We start from the raw sequence: 22,110 nt of genomic DNA, 5'->3' as shown, positions 1-22,110 counted from the left end.
CCTGTCTGAAACAGGAGGAGGTTTTTTTTTTTTTTTTAATTTATTGTGGGGAAGATAAAGAGCACGGAGTTGTAGCAAAAGAGCTTACCATAGCTCAAGACCCAGTCAGAACTGGAGAATTTATTGGAAGTATTGATAAGGAAGCTGGAGAAAGATTAAAAGGGTCCGTGCCGTTCCCCTTTGAAACGGAAGCCACAGCCAGAGAGCTTTGGGGCTCCGGTGCATGTATTACTCAATGAGAACGGGAACTGTTTACTTCGAGGGCGTCAGCGGCCCCCGAGAAGGCGGAGAGTTGGCGCATGCCCCGGGGTGGTGTCCTCACCTGCCCCGGAAGTGCTGTTGCGTTAGCTCCTTGCCTTCCGGGGCAAATTGTCTGTCGTTGCAGCAGCTGTAGGCAGGGGAGGCCATTTTCCGCGTCTAGGAAGAGTGAAGGCGAGGGGAGAGAGAAAAGAAAGGGAAGAAAGGACTCAGCACCTCCCCGCCGGGCCGTAGACAAGAGGGACAGGTTCGGCAGGCGGGTGAGGTCGCTGACGGCCTGGAGAAGATGTTTTCCTTGTCGAGCACCGTGCAGCCCCAGGTGGGTCCGGCATCCAGTCCTTTTCTCTCCCCGCGCCCTGCCCGCGGCTGTTTGCCATTTGCGTTTCTTGGAAGCGGTTTCTCTTAGGGGGTCGCAGGAGGGAAGGGTTTGATCGAACAGTTGGAGCCCTGGGGTTGAGAAGGGATCTGGGCAACGCTGAGAGTAAAGGACTGACGATGAAGCAGAGGCATAATACGAGTGCTATGGAGACCTTGGCTTATCGATTTGACTGCGTGGAATTTTTGCTAGAGATCCGTCAGGCATTGTTCGTTCAGTGCTAGACATTCTGGGGCGGGGGGTGGGGAGGGGGGTGAAGGGAACGTCTTTGCCGTAGATGCAAAGGGATCAAGTGATGTTCCTTTTCCATCCTTCTGCCTCTTCAAAGACTTTCGTATTCACAACCCCGATTCTCTACTCTTTTAAATGGAATTTAACCCAAACATGCTATAAAAATTTGAATAATCTTCTATGAATGTTTTCTCTTTTTTTCTGATCAAAAGTAACTAAAGATATATATTGATAGATTTAAGTTATTGACTGCTTGCACTTAAACTTTTGGTTCAGACTCCTCCCCATCTTTTCATTCTTAGTTCATTTAAAAATCTTTTTTGATGGTGACATTTTTATTTATTTTTTTGAGAGTTCTTCACAATTTTGCAGATAAACAGTTTTTGAATACATTCAGTTTTAAAAAATAATTTTTGACGTTCTTTAGTTTTTTTGGTTAAAGCATGTAATTATGTCCCTTTGTGTAGCCTCCCCTCCCTTTTGTTTTGATTTTTGCTAGTACTGGTTGGGTAATAAAAAAAATGAAGTGGCTGTTTATTGGGTATCAGTAATGCGCTAGGTGAACAGAGCAAATGTGGAATCTTTATGATGAGATGAAGTAAAACATGAGTAGGAGTCAGCCGAGTGAATAGACGAGAACAGGTAGACCGAACATCTGGAGGGTCTGAGATAGTGACAAGCCTCGCTGATTGGAGGAACAGGAATAAGGCCAGTGTGGCTAGAGCGTGGTGATTAAAGGGCCAGTGACAGAAAGGAGGTTGGGGAGAAGATGGTGCAGATCATACAGGGAGTTACAATTAGGGACTTTGGATTTCATTTTAAGTTTGTTGGAAAGCATTGAATGCTTTTAAGCATGTTAAGGAGTAACATGATCAGATTTCCATTACAATCTGTTACAGAGTAATAGATTACTCTGGCTTCTTGCTGTGTAGAGAATGTGGAATGTGGAAGGACAAGAGTGGAAATGTTTTCAGTTAAGGATGTTACCGCACTAATCCAGAGAGGGATAATGCACCGCTAAGTGGTGACAGTGGTTATGGAAAGAAGGGGATGAGATTTATTTTGAAAAAAGAATAGAGGGAATTCCCTGGCTGTCCAGTGGTTAGGACTCAGTGCTGTTACTGCCGAGGGCTGGGGTTCAATCGCTGGTTGGGAAACTAAGATCCCACAAGCCGCGCGGTGTGGCCAAAAAAGAGAGAAAGAAAGAAAAAAGAATAGAATTTCATGAGGGATTGGATATGAGGGATGATGAAAAGAGGTGTTTCTGGTTTGATCAGCTGGATGCAAGTAGGTGTTACTTACCAAGATGACCCGTGTCTGGAGGAGTCCTACCAATCGTTTGAAAAAGGATTTGACTTGGCTTGCTGAATATTAAACCTTTTGAAACTGAACTGCAAGAAGATGATGTCAAGAAGACCCGATTTTAGGAGAATTTATCATTAGCTGAATGGAGTTAGTGGTATGTAATGTTGGTAGAGGTAGTGAAGGAATTTCTGTACTATAGGTAGTCCTCCTAACTGAACTCATGTAGGACCCTTAAGCATTTTATGTTCTGGAAGATGGTAAACACCTTTGTAATTACTGGATGCTTAATTGGTTGAATACACATTAAATTACACAACATAGAAGTTCAACTTTTTCATTGAGGAGAGATCAAACCATCCTTTAGCAATTTAAATTCTTTATTGAATGAGAAGAGATACAGCTAATTAAGATAAAATTTTTCAACGGTATAGACAGGGAAGTCTCTGGCGGTCCACTAGTTAGGACTTCGAGCTCTCACTGCCGAGGGGCTGGGTTCAATCCCTGGTGGGGAAACTAAAATCCCACAAGCTGCATGGGGCAGCCAAAAAAAACCAAACAGACAAAAAACCAAAATAAAAAATGTATAGACAAAATGTGTATTTTAAAGTAGTTTGATTCCTGTAGGTTTTGTTGGTTATTGTTGTTTTTTGGTTGCGCTGCGCAGCTTGCGGTATTGAACCCAGGCCCCCCGCAGTGAAAGTGAGGAGTCCTAACCCCTGGGCCGCCAGGGAATGCCCTGATTCTTATAATAGTTTTAAAAGTTTTATCGTTTCTTTTTGACTCTTAAAAATAATACACACTTATTGCCAAAAATCCTGAAAAGAAAAATATAAAGAAAATAAAGATCATCTATAATTTCATCACCGCAAGAGATCACATTTTAGAATAAGTTCTTTCATCCTTTTTAACTCTACACAAGTATGTGTATACATACTTTAAAAAAAAGTTACATAAAGTTTTATGGCTTGCTTTCTTCATTTAGCAATATTATGAATTTATTTCTGTATCAATAACCATGGGATGGAAAGTCTTTAGGTGGAATCTGGAGTCAGATTATCTGAGTTAGAATCCTTCCTGCTGTAGTTCTTTCTTGCTGAGAAAGTGTATTAGTGTAACTGAAGTGTAATAGTAACTAACATTTATGGCTGTTATGAGGACTAAATGAGATAATATAAGTAAAGTATATAGTACAAAACCTGATATATAGTAAGAGCCCATTTAGTTTAATCATTTACTCAACAAATATTTATTTAGCATTTACTGTGTGCATTATTGTTGCACTAGGATACAGTGTTGAATGAAATAAAGTAAGATAGAGAAAAATAAAATACAAAGTGGTAATTTATATTCTGTATTATGTAAAAGCAGTTTGTTAAATAATTTATAAATAAAATAGAGAAAAATAATAAAATAGAGGAAAAAAATCCCTTGCCACTTGGAACTTATGCTCCAGGGGGAGAATGTGGTATAATAAATAAGAAATGTTTGGTCTTTGTTCCCAATTCTTGGCTGAGAGCTCCTAAAACCCTCGAAATTTCCTGTGTGATAGATGTGTCTTTATTAAAGCCCCTCTTTGGATCACACCTGGATTTATACTAATGAGGTAACTTAGATTGGGGTTTCTAGTAGACAATATATGGGTAAATAAGTAAAAATATGAAGTGTGTTAGATAATGAAAATGTCAAGAAGGAAAAATAGAGCAGAGGAAGGCAAGAGGAATATTTTTTAGGGGAGGGTTGTTGAAATCTTACATACGTTGGCCAGGGAAAAGATGTATGAAAAGATGACTTTTGAGTTAAGAACTGAAGGGAGTATGAGAGCAAACTATGTGACTAACTGGTCAAGTGGAAATAAACAGCACTGCAAAGTCCTTGAGGTGAGGGCCTGGCAGGTGTGTTCCAGGAACAGCAAGGGGGCCGGGGTGGCGGGAGCAGAGAGAACGAAGGGAAACTTAGTGGTGGATCAATCTGGAGAGGCGATAGAGAGTCAAGGAGGGCTTTCTGTGTCATCGTTGTTAGGATGTTGACTTTTATCGTGAGAAAAGCCGTTGGATGGTTTTGAGCAGAGGAGTGATGAGATTCGACTGGCTTTAATAGAGCAGATTCAGGGAGAGAAGTTAGGATGCTATTGTGAAAATCCACATGTAGATGGTAGAGACTTAGAATAGGGTGGTGCAGTGGGGAAGTTGAAAAGTATAAAGTTCTGGATATGTGCTAACTTGTTTCATGTCTGTGAAATATTTCATTTTTGTGGTGGTATCATTTGTTTAGCCACTCCCTGTTGGTGGACATTGCTAGCTTTCTACACATTTTTAAATATTTTGATGAAAAGTGTCATCTATGCATATGCAAGCATAAATTATTACTTACCAGATTATTTCCTTGGGATAAATCCCTAGGAGTTAGGTTGCTGGAACAGTGAAATGTATGTATTTTTAATACTTTAGCTGTATGTAACCCCTGTACTATCCTGAAAGGATAGACCAGTTTTCTTCCTACCAGCAATAATCTGACTATTTACAATTTGTAATGTATGGTTTTGATATACAGTGTATGTTTAACTTTTTACAATCCCAATCCTCACCAAAAAAAAGGTTGCTTTTTTTTTCTTCCTCTTTTAATTTTTAAAAGCACTACTGATTTTCAGCTTTTATGTTTTTTTAGGTTACAGTTCCTCTGAGTCATCTCATCAATGCCTTCCATTCACCAAAAAATACATCTATTTCTGTCAGTGCATCAGTTTCTCAAAACCAGCCTCGAGATACAGTGTCTGAGCATGAGGCTCCCAGCAAGGAGGTAATAGTTTTCACCCTGGATGCGTGAGAAAGCTTTTTTGGTTCAGTACATTGCAAACATGCCTGAAATAACTTTCTATGTTTAGGCATTTGTAACGGGGTGGTTTCTGTCTTCAGCTTAATCTCCCTTTTAAGATGAAAGATGTGTAACTCTGGCTTTGTTGTACATATAGAAATATTACATTGTTTTATTTTTAACATTTAGTTTATAAAAAATTTCATGTGGCAGTGTATTGGTATTCATCTCCTATGTTACTGCTTGTGTGATATCACTTGGATATTATTTTGTGTTGCTTCAGTGGTAGCAGAGCACCTACAGTTAACTCCATAATTGCCCCACAAGTCTCAGGGTAGAAGGAATATCAAGAAGTTATCATCTGTCACCTTATAGGAGCTTTCTGTGTAATTGAACGATTAGAACATAGATACCTGAAAGCGAAATGTATAAACTATGAAACTGTACTTTGAGTATTCAGAGAATTATAAAATCATTGTGGCCTGAGATATAGCACATTTCCAACCTAGGAACCTTGTGTTTACGAGATAGTTACTTGTAGCTCAGAATACATTTTTCATAGTAAACATGATAATCTATAGTTAAGTTTCTCGGAAGCCTCTTTAACCCGTAAATACCTTATGTTCCTAGTCCTGATATCAGGGGCTATGGCAAAGGACAGTAGAGGAGGAGTTGAAAAAGAGTTTGCTTTTGGTGGGTGCAGGATGGTGGGTGGTTGTCAGGTGGGTCTTGGGATACAGTTTTACTTAGATGAAAAGTTTGTCTTTATGCTTTCCATTTCTATTATCTGCCAAATTCCTGCTGCCTCTTCCTATAGGCAATCCATTCTTCTGTTGTGACACCCTCCTTCCAAGTTACAGCCCAAGAGAGCTTTCCTAATAAGACTACATGTATCAGAATTGCTACATGCAGCAATATTATGTTCATTTAGAAATTTTGGAAAATTTTGTGTAGGTGGAAGAAATTAACCTATGATCCTACTTCTCTTTTTCTCTCTTGTACTTTTATATTTTATAATAGTTGGATCATACTGTATATGCTAATTTAAGTTATACTTGGTCATTTAATAGTCTTACGAACTTGTTATGCCATACATTTTCTTTATTTTTAATGACTTTCAGAGTGTTCATTTTATGATGTTCTGTTGTTGGATATTGTTTCCAATTGTTTGGTGCTATAAACAACACCATTTGTACTCTCCATGGTGCCAAATGTTTGACTATTTCATGTTAGCCATCAAGTGAAATGGCTAAGTCAGTAGTGAAGTACATTTTGGGGGCTTGAAAAGTAGCTAAACTCTAGAAGCCAGTGTTGAGCTATTAATACAGAATTGGTCTCATCCTCTGATTCACCCTCATTAGTTCCGTGGTTTATCATTGATGGCTGCTTGTTTTAGCTTCACAAACATTTCATTCTTCTTAAGCATCCTCCCTCATTTCTACTCTCACTCCTTTGCTCTGAGGTTACTTTGCTTTCATTAAGTCTTGTTCATCCAAACATCCACTTCACAGTGCAAGCAAAAAGCTTTCCTTTCAGCTTCCTCCACGCTACTGACTTCTTTTCCTTTTGCTTTCAGACTTCTTGAAAAAGTAGTACTCTGAACTTAATACTGTTATTGCTAAACTTTTATCCATACTACATCCCATTGCAGTTTGGCTACTGCTTTTACCATTTTTATAGACTTGGTATATTTTGTTGGTTTTATTAGCAGTAAATACAGACCTTTTAAAAAAAGCACTTCTTTTTCAACTTTTCCTTAACATTTGGCCTTGCTGAACATCCACTGCTTTCAAAATACTTTCATAAATTGAGTGATTCTACATTGACAGGCTTTTTTTTCCCTTTCTGTTTTGTTGGGGTTTTTTATTGCCAACCTTTTAAATAGTGGGTAAACTGTGCATTTATCTGTAATTTAATTTTCATTATGCATAGTCTCCCAGATTATATATCTTAATGTCTACATATCTTTATATGCTGATAATTCCCAAATCTATCTTCAACTCTAAAGTATCTCTAAAGTTTTAAAGTAATTATCTGGTGACTTATTAAAATACTCCTCTGGTTAGACTCCAAGGACCTCAAAATTAAGATGTGTAAAACTGAGCTGCTTCCCCCGATTCCAGTGTATTTGATCTTATAGTGGTTTTAGCCCTTCTTCATCAGTCTGGATCCAGCCGAGAGAAAGACCACATAGTAATTTGAACAGTGAATGTTTAATATAAATATATATATATATGTAATTTTTTAGTTTAATATTTTAAAAACCTGGTCTTACAGGGGATTGGAATAACTAGGGATTGGCTAGTAATAAGTAAATATGTAGGACTTGCAGATTCAAGGAGCACCTAATACTCCCAGGACTGAGAGCTTCCCAGGAAGAGTTCTCCTCCCCTAGGCTGAGCTTCTGAGGTTGTTGGAGAGGGCATGGCCTTGGCTCACTGAATGGCACAGAAGTCACTGGTGCTATGCTTCTGAACCTGATGGAAATCTGCCCCCTCGGGTACCCGGAGAGGCTGTTCATGGGGATGTGTGTTACTGGAAAAACTGCTGGATGCTGCTGGCAACTGTGCAGTGCAGGGGCCAGGCTTTGGAGAAGTTGCAGGAGTGGCAGGAACCGCTCCTGGAGAAACCGTGGGTGTTGCACACAGGAGCCTGCTGAGTGAACACAACAGCCTGAACTAGGAACAGAAACTCCTTCAATGTCTCTCCAGTGCCCTCTACTGACAGCTTAATGTTCTAGCCAACAAAGGAAAAATATTTAAAGGGCCCAGATCCATGATCATGGAGCCAAAAAAAGGATGCAGTGGAGCTAAGAGACAACAAACCGATAATCAACACATCCATCCAGAACCCTTCTCCTTCACAATCCCTGTACTTTACCGGTTTCTTCAGATGTTTGTTGTCTGTGACTTGGTATTTGCATCCTTCTTAGTCAGGGCTCAGTTCAGGTTCATACCATTTTTCTCTTGTTACATCATCCTTCTCTAACTTTTTTTTTTTTTAATTATTTTTTGACTGCATTGGGTCTTCGTTGCTGTGTGCGGGCTTTCTCTAGTTGTGGCGAGTAGTTGTGGCGAGCAGGGGCTACTCTTTGTTGTGGTGTGGTGGCTTCTCTTGTTGCAGAGCATGGGCTCTAGGCCTGCGGGCCCTAGAGTGCAGGCTCAGTAGTTGTGGTGCATGGGCTTAGTGGTCCACAGCATGTGGGATCTTCCAGGACCAGGGCTCGAACATGTGTCCCTTGCATTGGCAGGTGGATTCTTAACCACTCTACCACCAGGGAAGTCCCCAACTTATCATCTTTATCTTCTATTTTCTTCCTATAAAACAAAACTAATGATATTAGCTGTAGAACTAAATTCAAACAAGTCTCTTCACAATTTGGCCATAACCTATCTTTCCAGTGCTTTCTTCGGTCACTAAACTTTTTACTGCATCCCAAATCTTCCAAGCCCTTTGATGACTTTTTGTTTGCCCTCTTCCCCAAGGTTTCTGCCCCCATCATTTTGTGAATTAAGGGTTACTATCTGACTTAGGAAATCAGTTGTTCTATGTTGTCTTACCACTTTTTAAAAAATATCTCTGTAATAGCAGTTACCATGTTGTATGATAATTATCATATTCATATGTACCTTATTTCTCTTTATATTCCTGGGACCTGATACCCAATATGTAAGGGGAATAATTTTCTTAGTTAAAAATTTGCATTTCCCTTTGTATTATAAATAGACTTTTTGGCTTACCCATTTTGTTTTATTTATTTTTTAAAATTAATTAATTTATTGGCTGCATTGGGTCTTTGTTGCTGCACGTGGGCTTTCTCTAGTTGTGTTGAGCAGGGGCTACGGTTCTTTGCAGTGCATGGGCTTCTCATTGCGGTGGCTTCTTTTGCGGAGCACAGGCTCTAGGCATGTGGGCTTCAGTAGTTATGGCATGCGGGCTCAATAGTTGTGACTTGCAGGCTTTAGAGCACAGGCTCAGTAGTTGTGCCTCATGGGTTTCGTTGCTCTGCAGCATGTGGGATCTTCCTGGATCAGGGATCGAACCCATGTCCCCTGCATTGGTAGGCAGGTTCTTTTTCTTTTTTTTTTAAATTAATTAATTAATTAATTTTATTGGCCTTGTTGGGTCTTTTTTGTTGTGCCTTTTTTGTTGTGCGCGGACTTTCTTTTTTTCAGTTGTGGTGAATGGGGGCTACTCTTCGTTGTGGTGCGCGGGCTCCTCATTGCTGTGGCTTCTCTTGTTGCGGTGCATGGGCTCTAGGCGCGTGGGCTTCAGTAGTTGCAGCACATGGGCTCAATAGTTGTGGCTCACGGGCTCTAAAACACAGGCTCAATAGTTGTGGTGCACGGGCTTGGTTGCTCTGTGGCATGTGGGATCTTCCTAGAGCAGGGATGGAACCCGTGTCCCCTGCATTAGTAGCAGATTCTTAACCACTGCACCACCTGGGAAGTCCTGGTTTCCCCACTTTAAAAGACAGAATATCTTTGTAGCTCTTAAACATTGTAGTCCTTTTGGTTCCATTATAATAATGTGCTTTTTATTTTATAGCTTTTATTACATTAAAAAGCACTTTTGAAGTATTTTATTTCAACCTGCCTTTATCTTACTGTATATACTAGGATATGTAGATGAGCAAGACATGATCTCTTCCATTGATCCATACTATCTTGTTGTGAAATAGGCAGGTGTATTTTATAGTCGTTTTCCTAATGAGGAAAGGGATTCTAAGAATATGAATGACTTGTCACAAAGCTAATAGTTAACAAACTCCTGAACATCAGTCCAGAGCTATAAAATCCAGAGATCTGACTACATCAGTTGTGAAAAGTTGATGCTTTACTTGTTCTGTTTATTTTTGCTCTCCTTACTTGAAGTTTTAGCTGTTAGGGGCTTGTCCTTAGTGTCTCCCTGTCGGCTCATTTGGACGAGAAAGGAGCTCACCCCAACTTATTTCTAGTTATTTTAGAACTGTTTTAAGGTGAGTATATTTTCTTGACTGGTTTTCACACATCTTTTACTTTGTTTAATTTCCCTCCTTATTAGAAATTAATTATGGGTAGCTTGCAGAACATTTCAGTTCAAAGAAGTGTCTCAGCAATTCTTTATTGGATAGGCTTTTGTTTATGGTCATTAGGGACTGGAGGAAGCTTTAAAGTTCCATGGACTGGTGATACTATTAGGAATATGATTTTTTTAACCTGTGTCAAACCTCACATGACTGACCTCAGTAAAACTAGAACTAGAAAAATATTCATACCAATTTATTTTTTAAATATTTGAAAGAAAGGGGGAATCAATACATTTGTTAGATTTTTAGAAATTCACATTGTTTCAGTGGATAAGTACTCTTTAAGTTAAATAGCTTGATAATAATGCTTACTTGAGATAAACAACAAGGACCTAGTGTATAGCACAGGGAACTGTATTCAGTATCTTGTAATAACTTATAATGGAAAATAGTCTGAAAAAGAATACATATATTTATACATACATATGTATAGTGTATATATATAACTGAATCACTTTGCTGTACACCTGAAACATTGTAAATCAACTATATGTTGATAAAAAGAATAAAAATTAAATAATAATAATGCTTGTTTGGTTGACTTAATCTTTACAGCCTGTACTTAACTTAAGGGACCTTGGATTATCTGAATTAAAAATTGGACAAATTGATCAACTGGTAGATAGTCTACTTCCTGGATTTTGTAAGGACAAAAACATTTCTTCCCATTGGCATACATCTCATGTATCTGCACAGTCCTTCTTTGAAAATAAATATGGTAAGTTAATGTATTTTGTGTTACAATGAAAGTAAGCCATTTTAGTACTACTGATAATTTAACAGATACCACTATTAACATACCTTTGGTTTCCAGTGTTTCATCGCATTGTTGATTAGAGTTTTGAAATTGTTTCTAGGAAATAGCAATTCTCTGTCTCTCTATGCTCTTAGCTAAAAGTAACTTTAGCTAGACATATATATCTTTTACCTCTTGGTTTGAATTTAATTTCATTGGCACCTGTATTTGTATATCATGTAAAAAAATCTAATGGACAAGTGATAGACAGTAACATGATGAAGAAATGTGATTAAATTTGCAGTGCTTTTAGATAAAAATATCAAAAAGCAGAGTCATATATGGACAAATGAAAGGCAAAACTCATTTTGGTTTTTCTAATATTTGGTAAAATTATTTGTTGTATTTCATGACTTTTGTTTGTTTGACAATTAGAAATTTTAATTTTTACAATTTTCCTCCAGGTTGCTTAGATATATTTAGTACTTTACGTTCCTCTTGCTTGTACAGACAACATTCAAGAACTCTTAAAAGAATTTGTTCAGATCTTCAGTACTGGCCAGGTACGAAGCAACAGTTGTATTTATTTTGAAAAAAATAATACATTTATTTAATATATTCTGATTTGTGTTTCTTAATGATGTTAATGATTAGAAACATTCATTTGTAGCTTACAGTAGAACTTACAGAATATTTGGGATCAACTAGTTTGGGTATATCTGTGTAATTTTTAACCTGGGAAATATAACTAAATTTTGAATGTGAGTGACAAGTGCCACAGTAAAGCAAACTCTAGGAAACACGCCTATACCTGCCCCCAAACAATTAAGCACATTTGTTTACTTCCCTCATTTTCAAAATCCCATTGCAGTGACAAAAAAAGGTAAAAAGGAGAAAAGTCAGGGCAGCAGCAGAGGGTTTTGTAAATGGACCAGAAATTTGATGACTTTCTATAACTTGTAAAGTAGATGAAATCCCATCGATATCAAAATCAAATATGTATTCATTCATATTTATTTAATATCAGGCACTCCTGATAGGTGTTAGGGGATAGTGATAGTTATGTAACAAAAAGGCAAATGTTCTCAATCTTCATGAAACGTATAGTAGAGTGACATGAAAGAGGTGTGTGATGCTAATTCCAGTAGAACTCAGGAAGAATCCTCAAGTTCTAAGTTAATAATAGTGGGCTCTGGGGTAGTTGATTTAGTAAAACAGTTGAAAGATTGCGAAAAATGGGCCATTCACAGAACAGATCTGGCTTACAACTTTTACGCAAAAAAAGCACATTTGTAATAAGGTGTCTGTGTGTATGTGTTGAGAGGAGACTCCTAGTTTGAGGGTCGATGCCAAAGAGAGAAACAAGATAGTAACCCAGGTTACTTTGGACTTGAATCATGCACTAAAGGTATCTACTCATTTACCATAAGTCCATGTTTTGTCATCTAAATATATTTCCCACTTTGATAGTTTTGAGGACACCTATCTGCAGTGAGTACTGATCACTGTATTCTTCTTTACAAATACAAATGGTTTAGCAAGAATCTCAACATATTTGAGGAAAATTTCTAGCATGAAGGAGAGGCACCAAGTTGGTCAGAGGAGTCTCTTTGAAGGCCGTTGAAGAAATGTTAATGCAGAAGACAGAAGAATACTCAGAAAGGATGACACACTAATTTTTAAATATCCACGGAAGAAAAAAACTGAGCATATATTAGAGTATAAAGAATATCTTAATAAGTTTTCAAAAAGTTGTAACTCAAAGGTCAGATTCTCTGATCATATGATAAAACTAAAGTCAAATAACAGAAAAGATACCTTTAAAAAATTCCTTAATATGTGGAAATTTTTAAAGATAGTTTTCTAAGCGTCTTGTGGCTTAAGGGAATTGTAAACAAATTACAGTTAGCGGTGAACCACAATGAAAATCTGCATATCTAAATCTTTGGGTTGAGGACAGGCTGAAGCTAAAGGCATTGTATTAATTTTAGGAAATAAGGAAGATGGGAAATAAATTGATAAATATTTATTTTCAGAATTTCTTTAAAAGAATGTGAGAAATTAATATGGATAAGACACATTAAATTAAATGAATATGACAGCAAGAAATGGTTTTACTTAATTAAGTGAATAAATTTAATTTGAAAAGAAAAGAAGAAAATAGAACAGTATGATTCAGAAATGGTGAGAAAATACAATTCTAGAAGTGAAAAGATGGAACTGTCACAGATAATGAAGGCTTTTAAATTATAACTTTACATTGTAAATAAAATATTGTATATAACTTTATATTGTAAATAAAAATATGTTGAAACATAATTATTCAAGTTATAAATTATTAGCAAAATTGACCCAGGGAGAGATAAGACAATGACTATAAAATTTGAAAGATAATATCTTTCAAATATAATCCGTTTGCCCCAGAGGCACTAGTCTCAGATGGTTTTATGGCTGTATTCTGTTTTCCAAGGTCAGAATTTTTCCTGTTATTTAAAACTTTTTTAGTAAAGAGAAAGATAGACTAGGCTTCCCTGTTTATTCCATGAGATTACTGATACTAAAATATTAGTACAAAAAAAATACGATAGATTAATTTCACTTAATATAGATATAGAAATCATAAGTAAAATCTGAAAGAGCATTATAGAAATATGCTAAAAATATAATTAAGGAATAAAAGGATGATTTAACATTAGAAACTATATTTATCATGTTAATTGACTAGAGAAGAAAAATATTATTTGTGTATGATAAAAAGGCATGTGATATATCTTTATTGTTATGTTTCCTAAAAACTCTTAGAAAGCTAGAATGGATACTTTAAAATTTCTTAAGGATATCTGTTAGGTTCTCATTAATATGAGAAACAGGATGTCTAGTGTCCTGTTTTTGTTCAGTAATCTAGAGGTCCTGAAAAATGTGATTATGAAGAAGATTTATATAAAGTTAAAAGGGGCAAAAATTAGATGCTATGTTTGTTTATCAGAAAATTCAATAAAATCAACTTTTAAAGGCTGTTCTGGTACTATAGAAGATAAATGCATAAAAATTTAGTTTTCCTATATCCTAGCAATAGGTTTTACTTACAGTTTGTTCAAAAATCCATTAAACCGTGTATCCTGACAAGAAATATGCAATGTTATATATATACACAGATGTATGTACCTATGCATATGAAATCTGACTGAAGGAAATAGAAGAAGAGCTGAGTAAAGTAAAGTTAGAGAGCACTATAGTCCTTTTTGGAAGAACTTAGTGTTATAAAATTATCAATTTGGGCCCAGATTTATTAATTCAGTGCAACTCCAATCAAAACTTGAAACATTGGTTAGGAAAATCAAGAAGCTGATTGTAAACTTGGGCTAAAAAAGGGAATCAGATTATTTTCTTACACCTTTAAAAAGTTCCAAATACAAAAAGAGTTGAAAATAAGTAAAAGCATTAGATGAAGTCAGTAAACTACCTTTAAAATCCTAGTTTGAGGATGAGACTCTCTAATAAACGATGCAAAAAACACTAAAGATTAAAAGACATGACTTCATTAACCTTACAAATTACTGTATCGCTTAACTAAAAGAAAAGACATTAAAATAAATGTTTGAAATATACACGACTAAAAGTATATATAACATCCATATTCTGCAAATGAAAATGGAAAAACATGAAAGGTCATGAGTGGTCAATTCACTGAAGAAATAAAAATAGTCAATAAAAATTGAAAATATTTTCACAAATTTTCCTAACTTCTAATCTGAAATGCAAATTGAAACAAAATGTTACTTTCTGCCCATCAGATTTTGTGCAAATTAAAAAAGATTTTTATTCATATTCATTGCTGCAAAGAGTGTGAAGGAAAGGACACTCATTCATTGGTGGGTGTGTAGATTATTGACAACCTCCTTTTAGAGGACAGCTTCTTAGTGTTAAGCAATTCGCCTCACAGTGTCACTTTTAAGAATTTAGTCTGTGTGTGGTGAAAGATAACATGTACAAGATTTTTAACTGCAGCGTTATTGTTAGCAATAAAAACTAGGAAACAACTAATGCCCTTAGAAGGGAAGTAGTTGAGTAAATCGCCATACTCTGATAAATTGGAAAACTGCAAACAGCCGTTAAACTGAATGCAGTGTCTGACCTGTTCTGAGAAATGTCCATGATAAATTAAGGGAAAGAAGACAATTACCAAAAGTTACATACTGTTTTTATAGAAAGAGCATGTGTTTAAATATATAGAAGTGTAGTCATGGAATTGTTAAATTGGTAACTTCTGGAAATTGGGATTGGGGTTTGAGGAACTGACTTTTTTTTTTTTTAATATTCATCAATGGTCTTTTTGTTGTTTTTACATTTTAAAATTAACAAGAAAATATCAGGTTGATTTATAGATTCAATCCGTTTTAATGACTTTAATTACGAGTGTATTGAAGTGGCAGGCAAACAACTGTGTTAAGAAAATAAGATAATAATTAGGATGTATGGAAATAGTGTCAGTTTTGATTCTTAGGCACTTTCCTTGTAAAAAACTTAAAGTGAGAGGTAAATGTGATACTGTTTGATTCAGTTTTCGTACAGTCTCGGGGTTTTAAAACTTTGAAATCAAGGACACGACGTCTACAGTCCACCTCTGAAAGATTAGCAGAAACACAGCATACAGCACCATCATTTGTGAAGGTAATTAGACCTTTATGTTGTTCGAAAAAGCAGTAATTTTCCAGATATTAAATGGAACCTTCAATATCTGATTTCTATTGCTGACTAATAGATTTTCTTCCATCTTTCCACTTAGGATAGAGGATTAATATCCTGTGTAATCATTATACCTACAACTCTCCTGGGTGCCAAGCTTATCTTTCCACTAGCCTGTTAGGCATCTTCCTCTGTTTTTTTTTTTTTCTTTCCCTATCAGTCTACACCTGCTAATGTATTCTTGGATAAGTAGCATCCACCCAAGCTAGAAACCTGCTGGCCAACTTCTCTCACCTCCCACATCTATTCATCACTAAAGTCCTGTTGATCAGCCTCAAGTATTTCTTTCTTAAATCTGTCTTCATCCCCAGTTCCACTGTACAGATAGACCATAATTATTTCTTGCCTAGATTAACTCTCATAGACACTCACTGTCTCTTTGCCTTTATTTTATTTTATTTTATTTTATTTTATTTTATTTATTTTATAAATTTATTTTTCGCTATGTTGGATCTTCTTTGCTGTGTATGGGCTTTCTTCATTTGTGGAGAGCGGGCTTCTCATGGTGGTGGCTTCTCTGGTTGCGAACCACAGGCTCTAAGGTGTGTGGGCTTCAGTAGTTGTGGCACACAGGCTTAGTTGCTCCATGGTACGTGGGATCTTCCCAGACCAGGAATCGAACCCATGTTCCCTGCACTGGCAGGTGGATTCTTAACCACTGTGCCACCAGGGAAGTCCCTAGTCTCCTTGCCTTTAGTTTTGCTACCTTTAGTCCAGGCTCCAGACTGTCACCCACCAGACGGTCTAAAATATATTAGTGTAATGGTTGTATCCCTCTGCTTTATTTGTCAGAGTTCTGCCATGGTACATATGGCATTTCATCATTTGACATTCCGCCTACCATTTTTTTGTTCTCATTTTTCAGTGTGCCACCTCCTCTGTACCCCCACCCTCCTCCTGTCTTGGTATTTTATTTTTTATTTTATTTTTTTTTTGTCTTGGTGATTTAATGTTCTGTCAAACAAGATTGTTTATAGCTCTTGAGCACTAAAGGCTGTGGTTTCATGGCTCTGTCAAATCATTCATGCTCTGTGTTCCCATGGTTTAGCTATCCCACTCTCTGTAAGGCCTTTCCTGATTCTTAGGTAGCATTTGTTTTACTACCATACCTAGGACCTCTAACATAGTATCAAAATGACTTCAAAAACTTAGTTATTTGTATATCTCTCCACAGTAGACTGAAAATAATCAGATCATTGGTTATTTATCTTTACATCTTCAGAACTTATATGGGGCCAACATTTAATAAATGAATGAGGCTTTCCTCCAGCAGAAATAAAGGAATGTGACCTATTCTAAGCCATTAGAACCCTAAGTCAAGATGTGACCTGTTAACTGTTTTCAGTATAGTTAATGGCCTTATATAGAGAGTTTCTCTATATTAACTGATGCAAGTATAGGGTCCAGTGTTCGTTTCCTAGCCATTAATTATTTATTGTTGAGTCTTAATTTTTCACATTGACAATAAAAATTTAAGATTCTAGAATTTTAATTAATTTTTTTGTGAGTGGTTCTTACATTTTGTTTATGTATTTAGGGGTTTCTTTTGCGGGACAGAGGATCAGACGTTGAGAGTTTGGACAAACTCATGAAAACCAAAAATATACCTGAAGCTCACCAAGATGCATTTAAAACGGGCTTTGCAGAGGGTTTTCTGAAAGCTCAAGCACTAACACAAAAAACCAATGGTGAGTTGATTTGACAGCATCTATATTTGGAGAAGAATATCTGAAAGTCATAGTGCTGCGTTTAAGTGATTATAGTAACTTTTCTAACAATTTTCCAAATTTTTTTGGTTATATTTCATTGTATTTGTATCTTAAGCTGAGTGGAAGTGGGAATATCTGCTGGTACTTTCACTCTCTGAAGTGAGAACCCAAAGTCAGCGATAGAAGCATGAGTGGCTTTATGAAATTTTTGGCAACTTCAGGTGCTGAAAGGCGATCATGGAAATTATGCATAATATTTCAGGCCCCAAAATTGCATGTGGTGAAATGTGATTACCATCAGTAAATTAATGTTTGCATTTCATGGAGCTGTCATTTCTCATTGGTATCATTTGACGTAAGGTTTTTTCTTTTTTCTCCAGATTCTCTAAGAAGAACTCGCCTGATTGTCTTTATTCTGCTGGTAGTTGGCATTTATGGACTCTTAAAAAACCCATTTTTATCTGGTAGAGGCTCTTTTTATTTATCTGACTTTTTTTCTTTTAATCTTTTATATACTTGTTCCTTTTTCATAGTTACTCTAAGACTTAGAGATGAGAAAACATTAATGTTTACAGTTCCAGTGTCTAGGTCTTTCATTCCTAAGTCAAGACTTCTCACATTGGGTCACTATAAGATTGTTTTTTTGCGTTGAAATAGAAAAGTTTTAATCTCTTACAGTTGTGTACCATCTGCATTGTCAGAGGGCTTGCTATATTCGCATTGTTTCGTGGATTACAAGAAAAATTCTTTCAGACACTGTATAAATTCAAGTTGTACTTGTTTTGAGAAAATAATATTTTTTAAAGTTCCAAGGATTATATTAGAGTGAAAATGTTAGATTTACTTCTAGTTGTGGTTAATTCCCCAGATTTTTAGAAAATGATACCTATCCTATAATAAAATTTTAAAAACATGTAGAAGAATTTTATAATAGCAGTACAAAGGAAATATTCATCTATTTCAAAGATAAGTTGCATTTATTAAAAATTATATAGACAATTACTTTAGAGTCCCACATTTTCTGTTTGCTAGTTTAAAATGAAGTAATAATGTCAGGTTTAAGCAGTTCCAATTGCTTTTTCAACTGTCATTCAGGTTTTACCCCATGCTTTCTACTCTCTTTATGGTGAATTACCTTGAGAGAAAAAAACTGATTTATAATTAAGAACATTGATTGTCCTGGATCGGACTTATTCCCAGAACTTGCGTGTAGCCCTAGTTATTTTAAAAGTTGTTAGTGGCATCAAAGCTGAGATGAGGTTTTAACATCCTGGAAGGGCCTTTTTATATCTAGATCTGCCCTCTCTTGTCTCCTTCCACCCCCTTCCCCCCCAAAAAAAAGAACCAGTATAGGGATGATAGGTGATATCAGCACGGTGGTGGAGAGGTGGGATGACCTCTGATGGTTATTCTTTTGTGTTTCTTAGTTATGCACAATGGAGTTTGAGAACCATTGGTTTACATTTTTATTATTAGATATAAGGAGAAGAGGAAAATTCTTAGTTTTAATTGGAAAGGCAAAGATATCATTTTAATGTGAATCATTTATTCCTTGAACACAGTCTCAAAATCCAGAAGACCTAATTTCTCTTCCTCACACTTATTAAATATATGTGAACTTAGATATTTAATTTTTCTGGGCTTTATTGCATCTGAAAAAATAAGGTAATTAGAATTTTATGAATCTATCAAACATGTAAGCATTTTTTTTTTTGTCCCTTTAGTCCGCTTCCGGACAACAACAGGGCTTGATTCTGCCGTAGATCCTGTGCAGATGAAAAATGTTACCTTTGAACATGTTAAAGGAGTAAGTTAAAAAGTTTATCTTGATCTCTTCAAACATTATCTTAATTGTATTTTTGTTTATTCTAAGGGTTGAAGTAGTAGAAAATATATATTGGTCTCTGCCCCCAGTTCCTGGCACAGAGCTCCTAAAACCCTTGTAATTTCCGAAGTGATAAGAGCACCAGGAGCATCTTTTGTTGTACTGTTTGGTCTTTGACCCTGGTTCCTGACACAGGGCTTCTGAATCCCTTGGAATTTCCTGGGTGATAGCAGTGTCCTTTGTTCTTTTTTTTTTCCCTTGGCTGCACTGCACACGGTTTGCAGGATCTTAGTTTCCCAACCAGGGACTGAACCCGGGCCTACGGCAGTGAAAGCGTGGAGTCCTAACCACTGGACCGCCAGGGAAGTCCCACAGTGTCTTTTGTTCTAATGAGGTGCCTCTGGGTGGGCTCCTGCATGGGGACTGGTCACCAGATAGATCAAGCCATGATCAGAATCTTAGAACTTTCACCTCCACTCTCTATTCTCCAGAGAGAGGAGAGGGGCTGGAAAGGGAGTTAATGATTGATCATACCTATGTGAGGAAGCTCCCATAAAAATCCCAACAGGTCGGGGTTCGGGAGCTTTCAGTTGATGAACATGTAAAGGTGTGAGAGAGGATGTGGAGGGCCTATACCTATGTCCTATGTCCCTTGTCCCACCTTTCTCTTCCTTTTGGCTGTTCTGAGTTGTATCCTTTCATAATAAACCAGTAGGCTAGTATCTAAACTGGTTTCCTGAGTTCTGTGTGCTGCTCTAGCACATAAACACGAAGAGGGGTCATGGGAACCTCCAATTTATAGCCAATTGGTAGAAGCACAAATGACAACCTAGACTTGGGATTGGCATCTGAGGTGTTTGTGTGTGGTGGTAAGTCTTATGGGACTTTGGCCCAAAGATGTGTTTCATGTTCACCCCTTCCGAGGTGCTTTCTTTTCAACACTGCCCAATGTACTTGAGTTTTCTCACTGAGAGTTATTTAACGTTGTATAATGTGAGGTTGCAGGTTGGCTGCAAATGTATTATTAGGCCAGTGTAATTTAAAATAAATAAATACATGAAAGTACACATGCAAAGGCATTTTTAATTTACACTGGTAGCCAGCATTTTTATTTATTTATTTATTTTTAATTTATTTATTTTTGGCTGCGTTGGCTCTGTTGCTGTGCATGGGCTACTCTTTGTTGCGGTGTACAGGCTCTTGTTGCAGAGCACGGGCTCTAGGCGCGTGGGCTAAGTTGCTCCGAGGCATGTGGAATCCTCCCGCACCACGGATGGAACCCGTGTCCCCTGCATTGGCAGGTGGACTCCCAACCACTGTGCCACCAGGGAAGCCCCAGCCAGCATTTTTAAATCAAAGTTTCACCCAAAAAAAGATTTTTGGGTTGTTTGTTTTTTGAAAATTGAAGTCTGGAGCGCTAGGTCTATATTCTTTCCAGAGCCATGTTGTGGTTGTCTTTAAAGGGCCTGTTGCTTTCCAGTGCAGCACATTGCCACCACTGTTGTTTTACATCTGGCCTTCTGCAGTCATTTATTGATAGCATTTTGCCACTAGGAATTTGCATTTGTGACTTCTGGTTATATGCTGACTAGGGAAATTGCTCACCATTTGTGATAGGCAGCTTCCTTAATCTTATATCAGAGCTTTAAGTTGAATTAATATTCTGATTGCCATTTTTCTTGACTAAATTGTGCTTTATTCTTGCTAGGGATCTTAATTCTGCAAGATTTTATAGTTTGGGGATTAAATCTTAAAATTTTTTTTTTACCACAGTGATTTATAAAACAACATCGGTACACAGTAGCTTAATATTAGTCACTGTCCTTTGGCATTTGTTAGGAACTAAATCATTTATAATCTACTAGTAATTCCTTATGATGGAAATGACCTCATAATTAATCACAAATTAATATTATAACTTAAACATAGATTCCCTCATCATTAATATATAATAAGTCCACATAATTTGCCTTTGAAGCTTATAACTAGGTCCAAAAAAGTTTTGGATTTGAAAGTTACTAGGTGACTCTTTATATTAAATGCTACTGACACATTTAACTAGAATTTTGAATATAACAGTTCTTTTTAACTGAAGGAAGCAGTTAAAAAGCGTTTTTGTTGAGATATGTAAGGAAACTTCATATAACTGGCATGGAGGGTCAGGAGAAAACCCCTTTGTATATTTCTAAAGGGGCTTTTTTTGTATGCTTTCACTGAAACAAAAAGCCAGGTTAATTTCCAGTTCAATTTACCATATTCAAAGAAGGTGTCTTGGTAATCTGATAATCATTTAAAATTATTTGGTAAATCATATCATTTTAGGTGGAGGAAGCTAAACAAGAATTACAGGAAGTTGTTGAATTCTTGAAAAATCCACAAAAATTTACTGTTCTTGGAGGTAAACTTCCAAAAGGTAAGATGACTTGACAAAATACTGTAATATATCACTAATTTAACTTTTATCAGGTTTAACTGACTAAAGTTTCTTAATCACAATGTTACAAATAAGTGCTCATTCTGAACATATTGTTCTGTAATCGTTTTTTTTTGTAATTTAAAATTTTGTTATAATTTCAGACTTTAAGTAAATTACAATAAATAGTACAAAGAACTCCCTCCATACTTTTAACTCAGACTCAAAAATTTTTTAGCCTTTTGTTCTTTGCACATTCACTTTCTTTACATACGTGTATTTTTTTAAACCATGTACAAGTAAATTATAAATGTCATGCTCCTGTGCCCCTAAATACCTCATTGTGTATTTCCTAAGAATTAAGGATATTCTCTTTACACAACTTCAATACAGTTATTAAAATCAGGAAATTTAACATAGATCCAAAACTATTAACTAATTCAAAGCTGTATTCAAATTTCAGCATTTGTCCCAATAGGTACTATAAATAGTATTTAAATAATATAGGAAAATTAGTTATGGAGCAGATGCTGAAGTGAATCATTAGCAGAGACAAATGCATTTTGGCTGTGTTTCAAAGTATAGGTCATTGATGTGCCTTCCACCCCAAAGCTATATAAATTAATTAATAA

The 22,110-nt window shown here is 36.4% G+C and overlaps 1 protein-coding gene across 1 annotated transcript in view; it reads left to right on the top strand.

Moving 5' to 3' along the window:
* Positions 1-48: 48 nt before the first annotated feature.
* Positions 49-22,110, top strand: part of YME1L1 (YME1 like 1 ATPase) — a 31,208-nt gene continuing 9,146 nt past the window's right edge. Inside the window, exons 1-9 of the mRNA XM_057732822.1 lie at positions 49-577; positions 4,835-4,966; positions 10,605-10,767; positions 11,250-11,348; positions 15,347-15,456; positions 17,069-17,219; positions 17,621-17,704; positions 18,965-19,047; positions 21,388-21,478. Of these exons, the coding sequence (XP_057588805.1) occupies positions 545-577; positions 4,835-4,966; positions 10,605-10,767; positions 11,250-11,348; positions 15,347-15,456; positions 17,069-17,219; positions 17,621-17,704; positions 18,965-19,047; positions 21,388-21,478 (946 nt within the window). The 5' untranslated portion in view covers positions 49-544. The remainder of the gene's footprint in view (positions 578-4,834; positions 4,967-10,604; positions 10,768-11,249; positions 11,349-15,346; positions 15,457-17,068; positions 17,220-17,620; positions 17,705-18,964; positions 19,048-21,387; positions 21,479-22,110) is intronic.

This window comes from Hippopotamus amphibius, chromosome 4 (assembly GCF_030028045.1).
Source record: "Hippopotamus amphibius kiboko isolate mHipAmp2 chromosome 4, mHipAmp2.hap2, whole genome shotgun sequence".
Classification (NCBI taxonomy): domain Eukaryota; kingdom Metazoa; phylum Chordata; class Mammalia; order Artiodactyla; family Hippopotamidae; genus Hippopotamus; species Hippopotamus amphibius.
Note: the sequence above shows the minus strand (reverse complement) of the source record. Positions and strands in the feature narration are given on the sequence as shown.